The sequence below is a fragment of the Ochlerotatus camptorhynchus genome, unplaced genomic scaffold (assembly GCF_037179485.1).
Source record: "Ochlerotatus camptorhynchus isolate MF236.1 unplaced genomic scaffold, CSIRO-AGI_Acam_v1.1 ptg000070l, whole genome shotgun sequence".
Classification (NCBI taxonomy): Eukaryota; Metazoa; Arthropoda; class Insecta; order Diptera; family Culicidae; genus Ochlerotatus; species Ochlerotatus camptorhynchus.
This window is the reverse complement of record NW_027040560.1, coordinates 7,724,124-7,749,879: the sequence shown is the minus strand read 5'-3', so window position 1 is coordinate 7,749,879 and position 25,756 is coordinate 7,724,124. Positions and strand designations below refer to the sequence as shown.

Below are 25,756 nucleotides of genomic sequence, written 5' to 3'. Positions count from 1 at the left end.
AAAATAATAATTGCTCAATTCAAACATGGAAGAAGAATAAAATTCAGTGTTTGGAGTTGTATTTTATGCAATGCTACCAACTGTAAGTAAATACAGCAATAGGCAGGGTGTCGACTCAAAGTCGAAAATAAAATTCCCTGACTTTCCCTGACTTTCCAGTCAGTTTTCAGAAAAATTCCAGTCCACAAAACTTCGTTATTTTAACCTAAGAAGCTACAACGTGATGTGCTTTATTATACCGTAGCGTAAATTAAGGTTAGTTTAAAATGAGCAGCAGGGTAAGCTTTCGAAAATATCAAGAATAGCATACTCATGGCACTTACAACAGAACTTGATACTAATACAATTTTTACAGACCATATGACCGACTACCTACGAAGGATGTGAATAGACCTAGGGCTTTAAATACATATTATAATATAATAATGAATAACTACTGCTCACAACTAGGCTCCCTATTCATTACTAAGTAAGGGTTACCACAAAAGATCAAATAATGGACGCAGCTCTCAATTTGTGTTCATAATTTCACAGCCAAATAAAAATCAACCCGTAGACGATCCTTTCTCTTTACATATAAATTATTGTAAAATAAATACAAAAAAAATAAAAGGCATTAGTCAGTTTCGTACTCTCTAGAACTCCATATGACAACCGCAGACATGGTAAAATAATTTAAGTTTAATTATCATTAACATTTTATTCTCTCAGTGAGTTCACATTACAACGAGAAATTGCAAGTTGAATATGTGTTAATTTTCGGATTACTTTTAAAAATGTTTATCATGAACACTTTTCTCCTGCAAACGACGATCCTTGTCTACATGGAAAGCGAATGCGATTTTTCGAACTCGCTGAATAATTTCATTCAAAATTTGTAAGTTTTCGAACCCGCTTGCATGAGTAACACCATCATGGATCTGACGTCGCACTACGACTGAAGGTCCAAACGCAATGTGGGCGGAAGCGGAACGGAAACGGTGTCACAAATGACATCAAGATGCCTAACCGCACTCGATTTGATTCTAAAGGCCGGCGCACAATAGATACGTTTTCAGGTTTTTTGACAGTTAGCCCATGCATTATCTGTCAAAAAACCCGAAAACGTATCTATTGTGCGCCGGCCTTAACTAGTTTTCAATCCGACAAATAGGCTTACTCAGATCGGGCTTTTCCGCTTCCACTGCCGTTCCGCTGTCATTGCGCTTGGGCCTTGACTCTTCCCTCATGTTTTCAAAGATATTCTGCATTTACCAAAAAACCTCTCGCTGCATTGGCGTTGCCATGCGATAAGCAGCAAATCATTTTCACAACCAACAATAGTTCTGAATACGCCGACCAATAACCTGTGCCAAAAAACGTCCAGTCGTTCCGTTTTTGCGATGATATTGATCAAATGTGCATTTACCTGTGCAATATTGTTATTATTATTTATTATTAGTCCATCTGACTTTAAAGTCTTAATAAAACACTTAAAGCTAAAAGTAGTCATACATTAAAATTGCCCGACATTAAGCGATTACGAAATCTGGATGAAGTGATGCCAAAATTGAATTGGTCGGATACCACGTTGAATTCGTTCAATTCGTTCCAGTCTATCTCGGACAAGGAACGTCGCAGCAAACGTAAATCAGTCTTCCGGAAGTTGAGACGATAGACAATCGAAGTTTCATCAAAGTGAAGTTGAGATCTATTTGCGATAGAAATATCCAAAGCAGGATGGAAGTTGTCAAGAGGAACGATGACATCAGGCGCCTCAGTAACGGTACAGTCAAGAAGTGAATTTTCACTAACGAACACCAAGTCTAGGAAATGAGACTGAAAGTTGGGAACTAGATTTATCTGCCTCAATCCATGAAAACCAGTACCGTCCACAAGCAAGCTGCTGGCCGGAGTAGTAACAGATGCTTTTGGATCTGGATATGCAAATCCCTGACCTGAGTGCGACCAGATAAGCCCAGGTTGATTGAAATCACCGAGCATAAGAATCATGTCCGAATAATTAGCCCTAGAAGAAGCAAATTCTACAACATCCATATGAAGTTGCATTATGCAATGTGGGCGGAAGCGGAACGGAAACGGTGTCACAAATGACAGACGAGACGTCGTTCAGAATGTACACCGTTCAGATGGTTAATATTAATAAACCTTTCCATAACGCCTCTAACCATTTGAGACATTGCGTTGCACAAAAAAGGCACCATAAAATGTCCATCTGAAATTCGCATTGAAATGGCTCAACTTCGACAGCAACTGATTTAAAGAAAGCTAGCTTAATACCACGTTCAGACTACAGAGTTATAACATGTTATAACGTTTGTCAAAGCAACACAGAAACCACCATCAAGATAGTGCTATAACATGTTATAAATCTGTAGTCTGAACGTACTATTAGCCATCAGCAGCGAGACATTCAAACAGTTTTTAACATCTTGGTAGGAAGCTGACGTTGGCTCAATTTTGTCTTTCTGGACGCCTTGAATAAATTTTCGTATTTGCGGAGTAATTTTGATTGCCCTCTGAACAGCAGCACTATTTTCCAACCATCGGTGACCGCAAAACTTTAGCGGGAATATGGTAGATCTTGCTGGTACATCTTTGAAGATATTGTAGATACCACGCAAATATTTGACAACATCCCAACTAATCCTGCGAACACTATCCTTGAATGTATTATGCAAAATATACAGCCCACAGCTTCCCAGATCTATCAGCTTCTCGCCACCTTTTTGTACCTCTAGCTTCAATTCACATTGGGCCCATCCATGGACACTTGCAGCAACTTGTTCGACGAAATACCGGTAAGGGCGTCCATAAACGCAGCGAGTAGATCTGATGCCCGGGATCTTCCCAAAAACTTTGACGTCATGCACTGATAAAATTTCAAAGATTGTTTTATGTGTCCCACACATGATTTTTTGCAATGTGATAAACATTATTTTTTTCCCTGACCTACATTAAAATTCCCTGACATTCCCTGACTTTCCAGATCATAAATAGAATTCCCTGACATTCCCTGACTTTCCAGGTTTTTTCCAGGTAGTCGACACCCTGAATAGGCTATGGTCTTTCTTTCAACAATAAAACCCATATTAATTCCGGTGAAATTTTATATCGGGCTTATTACGTAGTTTGTAGTTTTCTCGAGACCTGATTTTACTAACTACTGAAAGTTTTTTTTAACACATGTGCAGACTGTCATAATCACTACAACATTAGGGTTTAATGTGTTCCGCTATCCAATCCATATAGGCTGCCACCCGACAGTATATACCGGGTACGCTCTTTTGCCCACAGGAATCCACTCCGAGGGAAACGATTCCGAACTGTACGAATCGAGCACCGTTATAATTGGCACTGAATCCAAGTGGTCCGCCAGAGTCACCCTTACAGGTATCGACCCTATCCTTACCCCCAGCGCACAACTGCTTATCGCTAAGCCGAATGCTCAATCGGTTTTCATTCATTTTCAGCTGACACTCGGATATGTCCACATGGCGTAAAACTGCCTCCAGCAAAATATTGGACCCCGTTTGAGCTTCTGTGGTTCCCCAACCAGTAACAACATAGTTTTCAAACGCTTGTCTTTGTAGATCCGCCGTAACTGGTAAACATATTGGTTTTATGTGATCTGTAACAAAATTATGGGCAGTTTGACAAACATATCCAGAAACAAGATTTGCTTCATATGGTATTTACCGTTCATAGTAACATCTTTATCCAGTCGAATCAATCCAATGTCGTTGCTGTATTTCGGTCGATTGTAATCTTGGTGAACATCGAACGATTCAATCCCGAACTCCTCAATCGGTCCAGCGCAGTCCCTTTCGATTTCTTCACCCTTGCTATCATGATAAATGTTGCAATCAATGTCTTGGCCCTTGGTATGTTCTCCGAGTACGACGCTATGTCTAGAACAAGGAAATGATACAATGAATAATTCTTCGAGCAAAGTAGTTCATTCAACTTACATTGGCATAGTACTTCTGGTCTTGAGACAATGTGCAGCCGTCAAGATGTACCGCTTGTTGATCAGCGATCCACCACATCCATCTATGATTGCACCATTGTAATCGTACCGTAGAACAGCCATCCAGGGATAGCTAAACACTTTAGTAATATTTCCGTAAGCGAGCCTATCGTCGACTCTTAGGCCACAGTCTCTGGGTAGTAGATTCAAGTTTGCGCCTAAAGCAGGACTGGCCGTTGTCGTAGGCGGCTCCGGGATAACTTCTGCCGGCTGACAGCAAATACTACGCGTCACTCCCGGTAGCGTGCAGGCAGCCCTTTTGATGTAGTTAGCAATGCCCGTAGACGGTGGAGTTGGATTGCTAACTATGGTGTAGATGTTTCGGCACCGTTCGATCGAGACGCACGAACCGGGGTGCTTGGTTGGAGTTGTACATGGGGCACTTTCTGTTGAGTGGGTTTCGAAACTAAGTATTAGAGATTACTTTTGAACAGAGAGCAGATTATGGCAATGGTTTAAAAGGGAAGGTCCATTAATTATGTCACGCAAATTTGGCCCATTTTCAACCCCTTCCCCCTTTGTCACATTTTTTATATGGACCTTAAATTATTTTGAATGACTCTTCATAGTTTCCAACCCCCCCTCCCTTAAAGTGTGACATAATTAATGAACAATCCCAAAGAAGCACCTGTGACACCTTGCTGTGAGTGTCTGAATCACAACCAAACTTCTTCATCCAGAATTCCGAGAAACTCATCAGTGGTATTATAAAATGTATCTGGGGTTATGAAATCCCCATTCATCATTCAGGCTGACTCAGAATGCATTAAACATTAATTACGATGCCATGCTCATCAGAATAAAATTATTAATTTTGTTCTAAATGCATCAAATTTCAGCCAATCGATAACAAGAATATTTCATAAAGAAAAATTGGTGGGTTTCAAATAATCGTTTTTTTTTTTTGCGTTTTCGGCATCCTCCTACCTGAATTATCTAAAATCTAACATAGGATGTTTTCGGATATTCATTTGAGTAGCGATTTTTTCAACGAACGCCACCATTTTGGTAATTTTGCGAATTTCGAAAAAAAATCCTATGTTAGATTTTAGATGTTTTAATGAAGAACTCAAAACAATAATTATTTATTTTCTCTGATGTTTCAGTGCTGACAAAACATCGCCTGCATCTGTCTGGTGGCAGGGCTGCCAACATCGGGAAAATTAATATTTCGAGCTGAAAATTTTCGAAAATAAAGCTGAATGTTGCCTAATAACATACTGAAAACCCAAAGTGATTGCATTTTACTAATGTTATAAAAAAATTACAAAACAAACTGTTTATTAGGTATCTCAACAGGTGTATCACCTAAGGTTTTCAAATATAAATCGATCCTTAAAAATCATCCATGTTTAGGGGTCCCACATCAAATTGCATCACGAAAAAACGCTGTAGAAAATTACCTATTTAACTGATCCTTTTGAAACATTCAGATAATAAAAAATAACCCATTAGTAAGCTTCTGGAATATTTATTTCATTCAACTTCAATACCATAACCGTACACTCGCACCTTACGCCTAACTCCACTCAGTAGGTTCTGTACAACATCTGGCTGTAGCTTCTTCTGTACGGAAACTTACTTCATGTCTTCCTCAGATTTGACCTCCTTGGGATGCTTCCGTAGTGCCTGCTTCATAATAGTCCAGTATTTTCCGATGGGCCTTAGTTCCGGTGCGTTGGAAGGTGGGGGGGGGGGGGGTGTTCCGTAAAGTGACCCCGTTGGCTTTGTACTACTCCAGGACAACATTTGAATAGTGGCACGAAGCTACACAAGTAGCAATTTGGGTTTTATGAGGGTTCTGTAGACTATGATTTAGAATGCTGTAAAACCTCGATAAAACTTGCAATGCTACTTGGAGATCCGGCCAGAAGTAGGGTCCTCGTGTTGCTTCAACAGAGGAAGCAGACGCTTCTGTAGACACTCCTTGAAGTAGATCTCCCCGTTTACAGTCGCGGTAGTCACGAACGACGCACTCCATTTGTCACATGAGCAGATCGCTTGCCAAATCATGTATTTCTTGGCAAACTTTGAAAATTTCTGCTCTCTTACTTCCTCCGGAACATCAAACTTGTGCTGGGCGGTGAAGAACAGTAGCCCCAGAAGTTGCCGGAAGTCCGCCTTGACGTAAGTCTCATCGTCCATGATGAGACAATGAGGCTTCGTCAGCATCTGGGTGTACAGTTTCCGGGCCCGTGACTTTCCCACCGTATTTTGCCGTTCGTCACGATTTGGAGCCCTCCCGGTCCTTGGCTCTCTGAAAGAAAGACTTGGACAGATTCAACTTTTAGGCCATATCCCTGACCGAAGCATTGAGATTCCGCTTAAACACTTTCACGACACGCTTGTGATCCTGATCACTAATAGAACATCCATTCTGACCGTATTTCTCCTTCCGTTTGATGCTCAGCGTTTCGTAGTAACATTTAATCACACGACTCACCGTTGACTGCACGATTCCGCAGTTGTTTTCCGATGTCCCGATGAGAGAGTTGAGGATTTTCCAGGTGCTTGCGCAAAATCAATTCGCGACGTTGCTTTTCGGGTGACGCAATTTTTTCCAACTTTTGAAAAACTGACAGCGATAAAAATACAGTGTAAACAATGCACTCTAAACAACTTCTACCCTAATTTTCAAGAGAAAACCTCAATGGGTAATTTCTACAGCGTTTTCCCGTGATGCAATTTTATGTGAGACACCCTTTAATCGGTCTTAAACCGTTGTATGACAGAGATATTTTTTTCTACTCGGGTAGGACATCACGCCTCCAAATGGGTAGTATCGAAAAACAGAAATTTAATTTAAAATTAAACCAGCCATTCAATAAAAGATGAAGAGCCTTGACTTAAGACAACTATGTAGAACAAACCGGTGGAAAGTAACGATTTTAAAATGGCTCACTACTTGGCTAGCCTATTGGTCCCAAGCAAATCGACTAACGTACCCCATTCTAGCCGAAATTCTAGTACTACACCATGTTTGTTTTGATTCGCTATGAACGTTTGACAGATAAAATGAGGGGTTCGTGGGTTTTCCTATGTTTCGAGGGGTGCATCGATTAGCTTGGGACCGATGTTAGTACAAGAGCTGAGCCAAAAAGTTGAGCACGTTTCTTCGGGACCTTCTGGTCTTACACGGATAGAAATCTCCTTATACCTTTTGGCAAATTTCTATTGCTGATTATTCTTAAAATGTATAAGTCAACTAATAAGCAAACGCCTTGCAAAAAGTTAATGAAGATCATGTGTCAAATTGAATGTATAAGCGGTCACACATACCTTTTATGCATTCTTATAGGACCTATGTAGTGTCTTATGGAATGTATAAAGCTGATGTTTTGGCAAAAATGTATAAGTGAAACACATGGATAAAATAATTTATTTTCGTTTCGTGTAGAGTTACCTCTATGGTAAAACGGTCTAAACTGATTGACAACACACAAATAAATAAATTGGAACACAGCCATTTTAACCTGTTTCGCCCCAACTACCATATTCTCAATAAGAACCGTATCAGGTTCAGTTTCATCGTCATAATTACAAGTTATGAGAGTTTTCTTTCCTTTATTTAATGTCGGTCTCTGTTCCGCAATCTAGTCACCGACGGACATCGATTGTCATCCATTGACGGCAATTGAATGTGCGGGAAAGACAGCTTTCACACCTGCGTAGGGCTGGGACCAATGGCTTTACTTCCCTTCCGAAGGAAGACGTGACTAGAGATGTTTATGCCTCAGAAAAATCCCACCGACCTCGGCTGGGATTGAACCCAGCCCCATTGGGGGTGAGAAAGCAGTCACGCTTACCACTACACCACCGGCGCCGGCAAGTTATGAGAGTTATTTTTTACAAAATAAGGGTTTCTGAAGCAAAAGTTGCCTTCACCCCGACTTGTGCTATTCTGTACAAAACGAATCCATTACATTCGATGTCTGAGACTAAGTCTTTTTCATGTAAGTACGACGAATTTGATTAAGTTCCTTCTGTGGGAACAGTACACTGAAAATAAAATTTCGTTTGTTCTACGAATAAAATGGATTCCCTAATAAACGAGCACCATACATGAACCATACCACAAATCGTTCTACAATACCCCATATTGTTGAGATTATAACCCGAATAGGTTATTTGGCACTCCTTATGATTATTTTCGATGCGGGTTTGTACATTGTATGAAGCTAATTTCGTTAGAAGTGCCACACTCGCTATCGCTACACCCAACCAGCGGGCCACAAGTGTTGGTTGTGGAGACCGAAAAATGTGGAATGTGTTAGTGAGGATGGGTAAAAATAACTTCATCATTGGATGAAATAAACATGATAAAAATAAAATAAAAAAGGGTTCAGACCAGACTCGTATCATGAACCTTGCGATAGTCATATCTGTGCCTTGTCCATCGCTCTATCTGTGCTAACGAGAAATGGAAAGGCAAATAAGAAGTACTCATGGAGCGGTAATTCGATTTCGTTAGCTTTTTCTGCTGCTTGCATGTATTTTTTTCCTCTGACATAAAACCACTGCGACCAGTATTTTGATTTATAATGGTAGCTTGCATGTATTGGTCAAACTGACAATATTTCAAACAAAAAAAAAAGTATCCCATCCCCAACGCACAATCAGCACTTTATGAGACAATAAGCGCAGTTGTTGGTTTGATTGTACGAAGATGAATTTGTATATTATACGAATAAGGCGTAATATTGACATTGCGCCAGATTACGAAACGGTTTTCGGAGAAATAACGAAAATACATTTTCAGTGTAGCTACTAAATTATGCGATATTTAGGGAAGAGTGAAAACACTTCAACCCGTTCTAATTTTGAATAAAGCTCAGTTCAAACATCAATTTTTGATGCGGTTTTTGCATTGGCTTAGAGAAAATGACTGCTTCGGTACTTTTTTTTTATCTATTATCGTCAAGAGGGTAAATGAAGTCTTAGAGAAATCATTTTTTTTATGCAGAACAATTCTCTAGAATATGATACCCCTACACAGAGCTGGTAAATATCACGGTCGTCATTTGACAATGAGAAAACAGGTCCTCTCTCTATCATGAGACGAAACTACCTATCATTTGCTTTCTTGTCATTTTCCAATGACAAGCACTCATGAGAATAATTCTTATGCGGTTTTGACATGAACATTTCTAACTGATTTAGAAATGATTAGAGATGAATTTAGCAACCAACCATATGTAATCGGTAGAGTGAATATATTATAAAGTTTTCCTCGGTACAAGTAACTTTAATAGCAATAAATGAGCTAGTAATTACGATGATCACAACACTGTCACGTTCTGTCATGACAAAAATCGAAGAGATTTTGAAGAAAATCTCTATCAAGTGTTGGTTGTGCGAACTCTCTATCAAAGTTTTCTCATCCGATGATAGTGACAGAAGTATCTCTGTAAATATCGCGTGAAAATGACATTTGCCAGCCCTGCCCATGCATGCAATAAGTCAGTGCTGAAGGACTTAGTTTACCCCCTGACCATGATAGATAAAGAAGTGCCGAAACCGTAATTTTTCCTAAGTCAATGCAAAAACTGCACCAAAATTGATATATGAGCTATATTCAAAATTCGGAAAATCCTTACGTAACTTTATAAATATCCTCAATCCTCGAACGAGATTACACAAATCTTAAAAAGCACTTTTTTTTCTAAACGGATCAAAAAAATTATAATTGCTCAATTCAAACATGGAAGAAGCTTTTATTCAGTGTTTCGAGTTGTATTTATGCAATGCTACCAACTATAAGAGCAACCGTACCAATGAGTAAATAAGGCACATTTACCAACCTCTACCATAACGCTACTTGCGTACCGGGGGTTGCTATTCAGATTGGGGAAATAGCAATCCGCACCTTGGGAAGTAGTGAGTTCATAAATTTAGCAACCCGGTAGCAACGCATCAGACGGCTGCTATTTTGAATAAATGCCAAAAGTTTGTTTTGCCGGTGTGGAAAACGGTAACTTAAATTATGACTCTGATAGCAACGACCGGTATGGAGAGGAGTGATTAAGCCAAAATGGAAACGCTGTGCGTAAGAAAAATAGTGCCGCAAATGGCAACGACTGGTACGGCTGCTCTAAGTAAATACAGCAGTAGGCTATGAACTTTCTTTCAGCAATAAAACCCGCATTAATTCCGGTGAAATTTTATATCTGGTTTTCTCGAGACCTGATTTTACTAACTACCGAAAGTTTATGTTTAAACACATGTGCAGACTGTCATAATCACTTCAAAATTAGGGTTTAATGTGTTCCGCTATCCAATCCATATAGGCTGCCACTCGACAGTATATACCGGGTACGCTCTTTTGCCCACAGGAACCCACTCCGAAGGAAACGATTCCGAACTGTACGAATCGGGCACCGTTATAATTGGCAGTGAATCCAAGTGGTCCGCCAGAGTCACCCCTACAGTTATCGACCTTATCCTTACCCCCAGCGCACATTTGATTATCGCTAAGCCGAACGTACAATCGGTTTTCTTTCAATTTCAGGCGACACTCGGATATGTCCACATAGGGTAAAACTGCCTCCAGCAAAATATTGGATTCCTTTTGAGCTTCTGTGGTTCCCCAACCAGTAACAACATAGTTTTCAAACACTTTTTTTTGTAGATCCGCCGTAACGGGTAAACATATTGGTTTTATGTGATCTGTAACGAAATTATGCGAAGTTTGACAAACATATACAGAAACATGTTTTGCTTCATATGGTATTTACCGTTCATAGTAACATCTTTATCCAGTCGAATCAATCCAATGTCGTTGCTGTATTTCGGTCGATTGTAATCCTGGTGAACGTCGAACGAGTCAATCCCGAACTCCTCAATCGGTCCAGCGCAGTCCCTTTCGATTTCTTCACCCTTGCTATTATGATAAATGTTGCAATCAATGTCTTGGCCCTTGGTATGTTCTCCGAGTACGACGCTATGTCTGGAACAAGGAAATGATACAATGAGTAATTCTTTGAACAAAGTAGTTTTCATTTAACTTACATTTCCATAGAACTTCCCCTCTTGAGACAATGTGCAGCCGTCAAGATGTACCGCTTGTTGATCAGCGATCCACTACATCCACCTACGATTGCACCATTGTTATCGTACCGTAGAACAGCCATCCAGGGGTAGCTAAACACTTTAGTAATATTTCCGTAAGCGAGCCTATCGTCGACTCTTAGGCCACAGTCTCTGGGTAGTAGATTAAAGTTTGCGCCTAAAGCAGGGCTGGCCGTTGTCGTAGGCGGCTCCGGGATAACTTCTGCCGGCTGACAGCAAATACTACGCGTCACTCCCGGTAGCGTGCAGGCAGCCCTTTTGATGTAGTTAGCAATGCCCGTAGACGGTGGAGTTGGATTGCTAACTATGGTGTAGATGTTTCGACACCGTTCGATCAAGACGCACGAACCGGGGTGCTTGGTTGGAGTTGTACATGGGGCACTTTCTGTTGAGTGGGTCAATACTAAAGGCCCAAGCGCAATGTGGGCGGAAGCGGACCGGAAACGGAAAATTTGACAATTGTCGCTAATGACATCAAGATGCCTAACCGAAGTCGATTTGATTCTAACTAGTTTTCAATCCGACAAGTAGGCTTACTCAGATCGGGCTTTTCCGCTGTCGTTGCCGTTCCGCTTCCGCCGTCATTGCGCTTGGGCCTTAAGCATTGGATATAACTTTTGAACAGAGAGCAGATTATGAGAAATTTCATCCTAGCAATGGTTTAAAAGAAGCACCTTATTGCTGTGAGTGTCTGAATCACAACTAAACTTCTTCATCCAGAATTCCGAGAAACTCATCAGTGGTATTATAAAATGTGTCTGGGGTTTTGAAATTCCCATTCATCATTTAATTCAGGCTGACTCAGAATGCATTAAACATTAATTACGATGCCATGCTCATCAGAATAAAATTATTAATTTTGTTCTAAATGCATCAAATTTCAGCCAATGGATAACTAGAAGCCTTCATAAAGAAGGGTTGGTGGGTTTCAAAAAATCGTTTTATTTTTTCATTTTCGGCATCCTTATACACGGTTAGAAAAAAGTACCCAAAATTAAGTTCTTTTCACTCATCTCGGCACTATAGTGCAGGAACCCAAAAGTAAGTAAAGCGGGTCAAAGTAATTTTCATTTACTTGTGTGCAGTTCGTATGGAATTTTCCACTGGCTTTTTAACCAAAAGTATGTTACTTGTACCTAACAGTAGGTAAATATGATTATACTCAACGTTGGGTTCCCACACTTTACTACCCCTGTTGGGTGGTTTTGCTCCTCCGTTTTTGACAACATTAGAAGGAGAAAAGGAGACAAACTAGTCAAAAGTAGGTAAAAGTGAACCCAACCCAACGGCCAGGGTACTTTTTTCTTACCGTGTACCTTTTAGAAAGGTGTGTCAAAATGCCAATTCGCTACACAAAGAATGTAAGTCGCTGTTATTCGTTTTTTAAACGCACTTAAATATAACTTAAATCACGAAGACTATTCGATAGATCTACCCGCTTACAGTCGCGGTAGTCACGAAGGGCGCACTCTGTTTGCCACATGAGCAGATCGCATGCCAAATCACGTTTTTCTTGGCAAACTTTGAAAGTTTCTGCTCTCTTACTTCCTCCGGAATATCAAACTTGTGCTGAACGGTGAAGAACAGTAGCCCCGGATGCTGCCGGAAGTCCGCCTTGACGTAAGTCTCATCATCCATGATGAGACAATGAGGCTTCGTCAGCATCTGGGTGTACAGTTTCCCGGCCCGTGACTTTTCCACCGTATTTTGCCGTTCCAGCCCTCCCAGTCCTTGGCTCTCTGAAAGAAAGACTTGGACAGATTCAACTTTTAGGCCATATCCCTGACCGAAGCATTGAGATTCCGCTTAAACACTTTCACGACACGCTTGTGATCCTGATCACTAATAGAACATCCATTCTGACCGTATTTCTCCTTCCGTTTGATGCTCAGCGTTTCGTAGTAACATTTAATCACACGACTCACCGTTGACTGCACGATTCCGCAGTTGTTTTCCGATGTCCCGATGAGAGAGTTGAGAACTTTCCAGGTGCTTGCGCCAAATCAATTCGCGACGTTGCTTAACGGGTGACGTAATTTTTTCTAACTTTCGAAAAGGTGACAGCGATAAAAATACAGTGTAAACAATACACTCTAAACTAATTCTGACCAAATTTTCAAGAGAAAATACCCAATGGGTAACTTCTACAGCGTTTTTTTTCCGTGATGCAATTTGATGTGAGACACCCTTTATAGTATTTCTCATACACTCATAAAATAAATCACATAACCAGTGGAAAATATTCATGTGAATTTCACATAACTTTCATGTGATCCCATAACGTTATGTGTCCAATGAAATCTATATGATTTCTCATATAAAATTTCTAATGCTATGTGATATTCAGGTAAAAATCATTGTTTTTGTTTTTGGAAAAATACAATGTGCGTTCCTAATAGAAACTAAGTGAAAAAAATTTCAGTGTAGGTACCACACAATTGTTTCTGGCAATTAGTCAAAAAATCTGATCAACCTCCATGAATTTTAAAACATAATCATTTAAGGAAACGAAAAAATATGATACCAAATTAAGTCCTAATTTTAAAATTGCCAACATGGAAATTTTTTGCAAGGTTCGCTCAGATAAATTCGATATTTTTTTTCTCGGAGGCGAACCAGCCTCTGGCTGAAAACCTCCCTAATGAAGAAAACTTAACTTAACTTTTTTTGTGAACTAAGACTTGGAATTTGTTTAGGAGGTCTCGTGTGTGGTTTTCATTTTCAGTAGAGAAATTTATAATAGCCTACGTTTAAAATAAAAATCAAGTGATTACACCGGACGGATTAGTCTATGGTGACATTGGGCTATCGAAATCAGCTGACATAATCTTCTTGATAATTTATGAGAATAAGGGTCAGTCAGTGTAACCGTCTTTGTCGATCTCTTTACGTTTGTCATGGTCATTGTTATGAGTGTTTTCTCAATGTGTATATTCTTGTCAATGTCAATATTGTTATAAGTATCCATGGAAGTATTTATCCAGTTATTTACCACTTTTTCCACCAATTGGTTATAGTTCTTCCTAATCTCCTACTTTAAACTGCATTCAAAAATATTATGAGTATGAGCATGATTGACCGCCCACGGTTGCTACTCTGTTATTGCCAGACCAGCTATAATTACACAGAGAACCAATAGACGATGCTTGGGACTAGCAATCATCTTCAATGTGTAAAAACTGGTCATCTCAAATTAGGCAATACCAGCGCCGGCCGCGCCCGAACACAGGTCATGAAAGGAAAGGGTAGGAATGTGTTGACGTGACACTCGCTTTGGTGGAAACCGAGAACACCTCTGCACTTCCACGAGCAATCACTGGGATATTGGGTAAGATTGGGTTGGGTTGGGATTGCAGCAGGTTTCGTTTTGGTAAACGATAAGCTGAATTGATGTCCTAACGATCATATAACGCGAAGGAGCTTGGGATTGAACTCACGGTCTGCTGCTCAGTAAGCAAAAACGGTTACTCTAAGGCCACCGAGCCCCTCATATCACATTATACCGTTACTCAGGTTGTTGTAACTATTCAAACCCGGCATCGACGACAACGAATTTTTTTTACAAAATACACGATAAACAAGCGATATTACCAACCGGTGGAAACTAACGATTTTAAATTGGCTCACTACTTGACTAGCCTATTGGTCCCAAGCAAATCTATTAACGTATCCCATTCTAGTAGAAATTCTAGTACAACACTATGTTTGTTTTGATTCGCTATGAAAGTTTGACAGATAAAATGAGGGGTTCGTGGATTTTCCTATGTTTCGAGGGGTGCATCGATTAGCTTGGGACCGAAGATAGTACCAAAGCTGAGCCAAAAAGTTGAGCTCGTTTCTTCGGGACCTTCTTGTCTTAGAGTTACCTCTATGATATTACCATAGAGGTAACTCTAAGACTAGAAGGTCCCGAAGAAACGTGCTCAACTTTTTGGCTAAGCTCTGTTACTCTCTTTTGTCCCAAGCTAATCGATTCACCCCTCGAAACATAGGAAAATCCACTAACCCCTCATTTTATATGTCAAACTTTCATAGCGAATGAAAACAAACATAGTGTAGTACTAGAATTTCAGCTAGAATGGGGTACGTTAATCGTTTGCTTGGGACCAATAGGCTAGTCAAGTAGTGAGCCAATTTAAAATCGTTAGTTTCGTATTGATTGTTGATATTACCACAGACAAACAGATGTAACACTTCATTGTGTATCTTCGTTCACGCATTTAACGGTTGATTTGAATATTATCAGTTCCGCGAACTACTCGCCGCAGCGCTGGCATCGCATCACTTTGACGTTTCTATACATTCTATAGAAGTTTTATGCAATATTGTTTGCGAGTAAGAGAGCAAGCTTGTTTTCCGCGAGAAGCCCGCGAGGTGTCGTTACTGAGGTCCTATGTTTTGAGATACTATGTTTTCAAGACAAACTTTTTCAAAGAGTTACGTCTGTTTGTCTGTGATATTACCATACATGTTTAATATGAAAGGACCTGGGACCGCGTTTTTCTGCTCAGTAAACAAGCCACTGCAACCGACAATCTTTCAAATCCTAAACTAAAAGCTACGAAAGAGTACTTAGGCCTTCATTAAGTTCCACTTTCACGCGACGTTCAATGTTTTGATTTGCTCTTTACGCATGGTTCAGGCAATCATAACAAGCTATGACCGACGTGACGATTGTTTAAGCCCTGGTTAAACAAGCTATTCAAATGAAATTACGTTCTCGAATTTCACTTGGTATGTAATGAATAACAGAAATACGCGATAATTCTTATAGTTTCAGCCGTTGATGGTAAATTTTTAATATACTAACGGTACTGCCTACGGCGACTACGACGGCGAATACGACAGCGAATACGACGGGGAATACGACGGCGCCTACGGCAACGACAACATCGAATGTGTAACTTACCATTTGTCTAACACCTTTGCCCGGCACCTCCACTTGAGCTTCACCACCAAAACTCACGGCGGACACATTATCAGCACTTTCCCCAGCTAATTTACTAACCGGACCATGTTCAAACTCGCACACGGTGACGAGACTCTCGATAGAACTACACGCCAAAAGCGTAACATCCGAACACGGTGAACCGGCCTCCCGGTAGGCAACGAAAATCACAATCACACTTACACACCGCTGGTTACAAAAACACACCCGTGCAACGAAACGGATACAATGAACTACTTTAAACTGCATTCAAAAATATTATACATAAAAACAGCTTTGTTCAAGTACATACCTTAAAATGTCTAACTTTCTATCCACGTTTGTCTACGTTACTAATACTAAAATGCAAATCACAATGTTATGACAAAAAGTTATTCAAAAAAGCAGCCCAATGTCTAAACAATTACTAAAACTTTACCTAAATCATTTCCAATCAGAGCCGAACCTCAGATCAAAACCAAATCTACATCCCTATGCAACATATCGATGTAATTGCAATTTGACAAATCAAGACCAACAATTGAAAAGGCCTCAACTCCATTTTGTAAACAATCCTTGTAAGGCAATTTTCTCACAAACCAAAACCTAAATTCGCAATCCTAAAACACCATCGGGTAGAGGAGAATTTCCCCTACTTGGTCATTTTTTTTTGGTTTGCGTTGGCGGACTTCGGTTCGAGACAAATAGCCTTACAACGATTGTTTACAAAATGGAGTTGAAGCCTTTTCAATTGTTGGTGTTGAAATGACTGTAACTTGAGTTCTTGGCTTGGCCTGGAGTGTCTGACGCAATTCGCCATACCCTGCCCCCAGGACAACAGACCTCTGCTACTTGTCATGTATATTAAGGTTCTACAAAGGGATAGTAATTTAGTATTCTTCTTTTTTTAAATATCATTCAATTATCATCATTAGTATACACATACATTCATGCATTATTAATACGAAAATTTAAAACATGTTTTTCATGATTTTAGATCGAAAATTTCCTGGGTAAAACAGATTCACTGTATTTACTTACTTGTGTTATTGGAAGTATAGCACAATTACACGCAATCGAATACACGAAACTTAAAACTCAAAACCAATTCAACTTTACTGCTTTGCTAGCAATCGTGAAAGTATCCTTGAAGCAGCGGTGCCAGATGCATTGCTTCTAGCAATGAATTTAAGTTCATTGAAACAAGTAATTGCGATGTTTGACTCATTAACATAAATTAGTGGATGTATTTAATAGTGAATAAATATCAAAAACAGAATAAATCAAACAAAAACGACCATTTTAGACATTTTACAGGTCCAATTAAAAAAGTCACAGAAGATTGAATTAAACACTAACAGGAAAGCTTAAGAGATGAACTAGCCTATGGCTAAAAATCTCTCTAATAAAGGAAAAAAAAACTAACAGGAAAGATGGCAGCAGTGCACGTAACCTGTAATTCGCTTTCCCTCTCATGGCGGTTAGAGCCGGTGTATAATGAGTCACGCCAAGAGAAAAACAGTTGAACTCGCATTACGGTTTTCGAAAGATTCCCTTTCTTTGCCTTTGGCAACAGAGGACTTTTGCATCAACTTCAAATGACTTCTAGCGAGAAAAAAAGTAACGACTGTAGTACATCATTAAATTAGTGATTTTGTCAATTTTTTCTTAACGAAAAATAGTAGAAATTCTCATTACTGACCATTACGAAACGTATCGCATGACAAATGTAATGCCCACTGCGTGTTTATGATCATTTCTTCGTTTATATTTAATATTTAATTGCAATACCTTTCGTGGACCTTTCATAGCAACGTAATGCTTGTTTACTTTGCACGATAGGTAGCCGGTTTGACAGTTCAATAGGTAGACTTTGCTTCACTCTTGGCGTGACTCATTATACACCGACTCTAATGGCGGTAAGCTCCAACTCGGATCAACATTTCATACCGGTCCTGATTGAAGATGTGCCAAATGTTTGTTAAGGATCGTATGATTAACATCGACAACGACACCATAACAGCTTGACATTCGTGATCAGGATTTAATCCGAGGATAATACCGGTTGGAACTTACCACCATCAGGGTGTAAACACAATTTCATACAGATCTGACAATGTGATTTTGTTTGTGTCTACCTAGCCTTATGCACTAGGTAGTGTGACGTGCTGTTGTAGTGAAACGAAGGAAGAAAAGAGAAGGTTAAACATTCCTCACCATCCAGTTGATATTTATGAAATATGGACAGTTTTGGCGTGGTGACATGCACTTCCAATGAATTTTACCAATACATTTAGAAAATGATGATCGAAGAATATTTCAAAAAGAAGCAGTAAACAAATTATTTACCATTTGTAGAACCTTAAGGACTACTCAGCTAGTGCCCGGCCTTGCTCGGGATTCAATGTTAGCTTGAGCTCATGCGCCGATTAAAAAAGCATGCTCCTCCTCTTATCTAAGGAAATACCCCTATTGACCTCCACATGCCAAATTTGGTTCCATTTGCTTGATTAGTTCTCGAGTAATGCAAAAATTTCTGTTTCATTTGTATGGGAGCCCCCCCCCCCCCCCCCCCTTACAGAGGTGGGAGGTGTCTCGAACCATCATAAGAACCTTTCTCGGCCCCAAAAACCCCTGAATACAAATTTTCACGAAGAGCGGTTCAGTAGTTTCCGAGTCTATAAGGGTCAGACAGACAGGCAGGCAGACAGACAGATAGACAGACAGACTGACAGATAGATAGACAGGCAGAAATTCATTTTTGCATATATTATAATATAGAAGACTAGCTGAGTGTACCCGGCCTTGCTCGGGATTCAATGTTAGCTTGAGCTTATGCACCGATTAAAAAGAGCATGCTATATTGTACGTAGCCCCCTCCTCCTCTTATCTAAGGGGATACGCCTATGACCTCCACATGCCAAATTTGGTTCCACTTGCTTGATTAGTTCTCGAGTAATGCAGAAATTTATGTTTCATTTGTATGGGAGCCCCCCCCCCCCCCTTACAGAGGGGGGGGGGGGGTCTCAAACCATCATAAGAACCTTTCTCGGCCCTAAACCCCTGCATACAAATTTTCACAAAGATCGGTTCAGTAGTTTCCGAGTCTATAAGGGTCAGACAGACAGACAGACAGACATACAGATAGAGACAGACTGATAGACAGACAGAAATTCATTTTTATATATATACTAGCTGAGTGTACCCGGTCTTGCTCGGGATTCAATATTAGCTTGAGTTTATGCGCCGATTTAAAAAAAAAGCATGCTATATTGTACGTAGCCCCCCCCCCCCTATTATCTAAGGGGCTACCTCCTATGATTATCTCCTTTTACCCCCACACTCGCCCCCACATGCCTAATTTGGTTCCATTTGCTTAATTAGTTCTCGAGTTATGCAGAAATTGCTGTTTCATTTGTATGGGAGCCCCCCCTTACAGAAGGGGGAGGGGTCTCGAACCATCATAAGAACCTTCCACGGCCCCAAAAACCCCTGTATACAAATTTTCACGCCAATCGGTTCAGTAGTTTCCGAGTCTATAACGGTCAGACAGACAGGCAGGCAGAAAGGCAGATAGACAGACAGACTGATAGACAGGCAGAAATTCATTTTTATATATATAATAATAATAATAATATAGAAGACTAGCTGAGTGTACCCGGCCTTGCTCGGGATTCAATGTTAGCTTGAGCTCTTGCGCCTATTAAAAAAAGCATGCTATACTGTATGTAGCCCCCTCCTCCTCTTATCTAAGGGGATAACCCCTATGACCTCCACATGCCAAATTTGGTTCCATTTGCTTTACTAGTTCTCGAGTAATGCAGAAATTTATGTTTCATTTGTATGGGAGCCCCTCCCCCTTCCTTACAGAGGAGGGAGGGGTCTCGAACCATCATAAGAACCTTTCTCGGCCCCAAAAACCCCTGCAGACAAATTTTCACGAAGATCGGTTCAGTAGTTTCCGCGTCTATAAGGGTCAGACAGACAGGCAAGCAGACAGACAGACAGATAGACAGACAGACTGACAGACAGAAATTCATTTTTATATATATAATAATAATAATAATAATATAGAAGACTAACTGAGTGTACCCGGCCTTGCTCGGGATTCAATGTTAGCTTGAGCTTATGCACCGATTAAAAAAAAAGCATGCTATATTGTACGTAGCCCCTTCCCCCTCTTATATAAGGGGATACCCCCTATGACCTCCACATGCCAAATTTGGTTTCCGAGTCTATAAGGGTCAGACAGACAGAAATTCATTTTTATATATATAGAAGAAGAAGATTATAAAAATCCATCATTCACAGAAGAAGGCAAAACACACCGCGCTAAAACGTCGGATAGCAAAAACAAAATGAAAAAAAAAAATAGTAGGCTCTGCCCGCGGTCGATTTGAGCTGTCACGACTTTTCGTTTTTTTTCACGTGTTAAGTGGACCCTACACGATTGCTTTCATTGACAATAATCGTATTGTCAATACATTCAATATTGACGTCAATACATCGGTATTAACAATATTTCTGTATTCACATAATCAATATTAATTTCAATAATTCCCCTTCGCGTCAATATATTGATACGTGTGGGGTTCGCTTTAGTGATTTTTCGGTATTGAAAAACGTTAACGGCGAATGAGAACGACTCAAATTTGAGTTTAGTTCACTCATAATCGCCAAAAGTGCAGGAACTCAGCGATGAGCAAATTTGTCTCATGGTTTCCTGTGGAAAACCTAAAAAATCTGCCGAAAAATGAGGAAATTGACGAAAATTTTATTCAGTCTCGGAGTAGTACCAATAGACTGAATGAATCCAATATTTACTTTTCTCAAATTCGGGAATTTTTCCCTGGAAAAACATGAGGCAAATTTACTCATCGCTGAGTTCCTGCACTTAATGTGATTTATGAGTTGACTAAACTCAAATTTGGGTTGTTCTCATTCGCCGTGTGGCGTTGATTCGGTCATTTGTTTGTTTAGTGGAACATTGAGTAGCGTTTTTTGTTTGTTTGTTTAGGAGAGGCAGAGTGTTGCCCGTTCCAACAGTTGGAGGAGGAGGAGGAGAAGGAGGAGGTTGAGAGCTTTCGATGTCAATACCAATGCATAAATTTGAATATTGTGTGGCAAGCACAATGATACCTATGCCCAGGGAAGTCGAGAAAATTTCCAACCCGAAAGATTCCCTCTCGACCGGTCCGGGAATCGAACCCGCCGCCTCCAGCTTGGTAATACCGTGCCTTTATTGACTAGGCTATGAGGCCCCCAAGTCCGGTATCCAAGTTGTAGAATAACAGTGGGAGCGGGAGAAAAGGGAATTTTGAAGATGAGTTCAGAAGGGAAGAAAAAAGCAAATATCATGATGGTAGTGGAAGTTTGGTATATGGAATCGGTATTGTGAGTGGAAGAAGTGTATAGAAATCAGAAAACGGAGTGGTGAAAGTGGGCGGTCCGCATAACATTATATTAAGTTTGGAGAAGAACTGGATCCAGCGCAAAATTTTGTGAGATCCATCCATTTAATAAAATTTTAATTTATTCCAGTATATAACATAAAATGCATTTATAAATGCAACAAGGTTGCACCGGGTACCAGCTTCAGTTGGCTGCGGTGGCTCTTCTTTTCTTTCTACCCCTAAATAGATAGTGCGACTAAACTATTGAGCAGGGTTGGCAAAATCATCAATCAAACGATATTTTTTCGTTCTCATACACTCTCAATATGACGCGTGATAATGGAATAAAATATCATTCTTGATATTAATTTAACCGGATTTTTTGATATTGCGTTCTGGTTTGCTCGCAACGATTCTTGTTGAATCTTTTCAACACCAATTTGTTCCAAATGATGTGATGGCAAGATTCAAAGTGGCTTAATTTTTGCTCAAATGTGAATGATTGCCCATAACAAACGATCATGCGAAATTTCATGCAAATCGAATCGTCTGATCGCTTTGTCATTTGGCGTGGAAGTGCTCTTCTTTGATATACAGTGCCTTTTCGCTAAAATGTTTGCAACTGCCTTCTGGATAATTATTCATGAAATACGAGGCATCTCCAGTGAAATCACAAATTGAATAAAGTGTTCGATGAATTTTATAGAACACAAAGAAGACACAAATGTTTGCGTGCAACATTTCCGGTTTTGTTATGGTCTCCCAGTCCATTCTAAGTTTCGTGCACCTTCATAATAAAACCAAAAATGTTACTTGGGTTGTGTTGCCAAAAACTGTTCATTCGAGGTATATAAATGATATTTGGTTTAATGTATAGAATGAAGTTTGGATGCTAATTCAAATTCCAGTTTGATGACCCATCTAACCTAGTAATCACTGCTCGTATTCGCAAAAATGGCAACAATTACTACAATTAAATGATTAAGCAGATTTTTTTTTTCAATCTGGGGAAAAAGTGACACTATTGATTTTTAGTTGAATATAGTTTATTTTTTCGGTGAACTGGTGATCAGGTCACTTAAAAGTGTCTAAGCGTAACATGTTTCAACGGCACGTCGCAGAAATCATTTTCATGGGTTTCAATTACCATTATCGCTCACCATAAGATTGATACACAAGTTTCAATTTCAAGAATCGCCAAAGGCACACGAACACAACACGAACTGCAAAATACGGCGTCATCAAATTACCGGAATTGTTTCTGCCCGTGTTTGTTTACCATGAAGCCATTATTGATAACCCCCAGTGCCCAGCATCCTGCTCGCAGATGGGTGGAATTTGAGTAGCACTTAGACTACTTTGTTTCTACTGCTCTGACAATCCCGAAGAACATTAACAACCTCAATCAACATCAACCAATCGACTAAAGGTCAAGGTTTCGTCCTTAACATCTTCGTGATGCGTCGCCGTCCGAAATTTATAGCACAGTCATATATTTATCTTCTGCTCTTCTGCTTCTTGCGAACAGTAGTTCCTACAAAAGCAACCTAAAGTCATAATCTGCTCGTGGTGTTTAAAACTCGATAATCAAGTAAGCAATCAAAATCCATTAATCGTATACGTACGAGCTTTCACTCCTTCCCGGTAGAGGCTCAAGATCAGTATCGAACAGATCAGGATTTGAGAAAATGGTCCAGCCGTCATTTTCAGTTCCTAGCTGCACTACACACGGATGACCAGTTCCAAACGGGTGACAATTTCTTCAAGTTTCCAACTAGTTGCACCTCACTCACGCGTCGCGGTACAGATATTTGCGACCGAGCACTTGAACACCACTCGAAGAACTGATACGCGATCGTTGGCACGATCGTCGTCAAGCTATTTCTTGCGTCGAAGAGAACCCGGAGAGGTCTCTTCGGTTTGTGCATACATATGTGTGATCGGTCATCGGTCCGTGGATAGAGGAGACGGTTTTTGGTTCTACAGGGAATTTACGAGACACCCTATAAACCAACTATATAGGGATTCCCCTCATCGATTCACCGTCTTTGTAACAATAATGACAGCTTCTCCGGTACTGGCCATAGCTCTTAATAAATCGCCATAATTAAGAAAAAGGAGCAATTGACGCTAACACATTTCGTGCTATTTTCGCTACATCGATTGATAAAAGAAGGTATTACTGTTGGTATTACCTAGCACTCAAAACGTCAGACATAACTGATAATGTTCCTGCTGCTGAGTTGTTAACGAAAGTGAAAGTCGATGAAGCGAATCGATCGATGTAGGTAGGACGCATTGAAAAGTGACGCGAGATTTATAGGATGATTTGAAAATTTCCTCTAGATTTAACACAAAGCATGCCGCAATCCTTTCGACAGCCGAAAGGAATTAGTTGATCGTGTAGCCGATCAACAACGAACTCTCAAAGAGAGTGAGAGAGAGAGAGCTCAAAATGATTCAAGGCGCACAGAAGACGAATTCCGAATCCACAAAGGGAAACCCATAATCATAGTAGTTATCACTGACAACCGCAAAACGGTAACCGAACAGTGCGGGGCAGTGTGTTTTTCGAAAATCGCTGGGATTCCCCAGAAAGCAGTAGGCAAGATAGCGAAGAGTACACGGTTAGAAAAAAGTACCCAAAATTAAGTTCTTTTCACTCATCTCGGCACTATAGTGCAGGAACCCAAAAGTAGGTAAAGCGGGTCAATGTAATTTTCATTTACTTGTGTGCAATTCGTATGGAATTTTCCACTGGCTTTTTAACCAAAAGTGTGTTAGTTGTACCCAACAGTAGGTAAATATTATTATACTCAACGTTGGGTTCCCACACTTTACTACCCCTGTTGGGTGGTTTTGCTCCTCCGTTTTTGACAACATTAGAAGGAGAAAAGGAGACAAACTAGTCAAAAGTAGGTAAAAGTGAAGTTTCCGTCGGGTACTTTTTTCTTACCGTGTAGAAGATTGACGAGTGACAAGCTCACTCCTCATACAAACCAAGGTGGCTACATATAGGTGTTCTAATGTGTCAAATTCGTGATTCAGCCATGTTGGATTTTTGTATGGGACAGCGACCGAGTTTGTTTACAATTTGCTCTAAAACCGCATTTTTCCCCCCCGCGACCTCCTCGCCTATATAGTGACAAAGCTGTATCACCATTTATATACCCACCATGATACAAACGTTCGACTGGGTAAAATTATTGTGTATAGGGTACGGAACTACTTCGGCATTAGTGCGTATTTCCGTCATATAATATCAATGATTTTGATATGAACGAATCAATCATACGTTTGGTACGATACTTTAGTTCAAAAGCTACAAAGCAAAATATTTAAGAACGTACATCCATCATGATAGCACCATAGAGGTAACTCTAAGACCAGAAGGTTCCGAAGAAACGTGCTCAACTTTTTGGCTCAGCTCTGGTACTATCTTCCGTCCCAAGCTAATCGATGCACCCCTCGAAGCATAGGAAAATCCATGGACCCCTCATGTTATCTGTCAAACTTTCATACCGAATCAAAACAAATATAGTGTAGTCAACAATCAATACGAAAGTAAAGATTTTAAATTGGCTCACTACTTGCCTAGCCTATTGTTCCCAAGCAAATCGATTAACGTACCCCATTCTAGTATAAATTCCAGTACTACACTATGTTTGTTTTGATTCGCTATGAAAGTTTGGCACTCCTTATGATTATTTTCGATGCGGGTTTGTACATTGTATGAAGCTAATTTCGTTAGAAGTGCCACACTCGCTATCGCTACACCCAACCAGCGGGCCACAAGTGTTGGTTGTGGAGACCGAAAAATGTGGAATGTGTTAGTGAGGATGGGTAAAAATAACTTCATCATTGGATGAAATAAACATGATAAAAATAAAATAAAAAAGGGTTCAGACCAGACTCGTATCATGAACCTTGCGATAGTCATATCTGTGCCTTTTCCATCGCTCTATCTGTGCTAACGAGAAATGGAAAGGCTAAAGGCAAATAAGAAGTACTCATGGAGCGGTAATTCGATTTCGTTAGCTTTTTCTGCTGCTTGCATGTATTTTTTTCCTCTGACATAAAACCACTGCGACCAGTATTTTGATTTATAATGGTAGCTTGCATGTATTGGTCAAACTGACAATATTTCAAACAAAAAAAAAAGTATCCCATCCCCAACGCACAATCAGCACTTTATGAGACAATAAGCGCAGTTGTTGGTTTGATTGTACGAAGATGAATTTGTATATTATACGAATAAGGCGTAATATTGACATTGCGCCAGATTACGAAACGGTTTTCGGAGAAATAACGAAAATACATTTTCAGTGTAGCTACTAA

At 40.0% G+C, this 25,756-nt stretch overlaps 1 protein-coding gene across 1 annotated transcript; it reads right to left on the bottom strand.

Moving 5' to 3' along the window:
* Positions 1-3,096: 3,096 nt before the first annotated feature.
* Positions 3,097-23,297, bottom strand: LOC135697443 (melanization protease 1-like). Its single transcript, XM_065217177.1, has 7 exons — positions 23,044-23,297; positions 11,039-11,483; positions 10,765-10,976; positions 10,478-10,696; positions 3,972-4,416; positions 3,700-3,911; positions 3,097-3,631 (listed from the first exon to the last, which is right to left on the bottom strand). The coding sequence occupies exons 1-7, from the start codon at positions 23,120-23,122 to the stop codon at positions 3,216-3,218; spliced, it is 2,028 nt and encodes a 675-aa protein (XP_065073249.1). The 5' UTR covers positions 23,123-23,297; the 3' UTR covers positions 3,097-3,215.
* Between the last annotated feature and the right edge of the window lie 2,459 nt (positions 23,298-25,756).

What these genes read in the sequence shown, in the direction of transcription:
- LOC135697443 (XM_065217177.1), bottom strand. Translation starts at nt 23,122, where the DNA reads ATGACGGCTGGACCATTTTCTCAAATCCTGATCTGTTCGATACTGATC. An exon ending in TAAAGATGTTACTATGAACG is followed by an intron (nt 10,697 to 10,764) that starts GTAAATACCATA and finishes ATTTCGTTACAG; the next exon opens with ATCACATAAAACCAATATGT. An exon ending in ACCAGAAGTACTATGCCAAT is followed by an intron (nt 3,912 to 3,971) that starts GTAAGTTGAATG and finishes TCCTTGTTCTAG; the next exon opens with ACATAGCGTCGTACTCGGAG.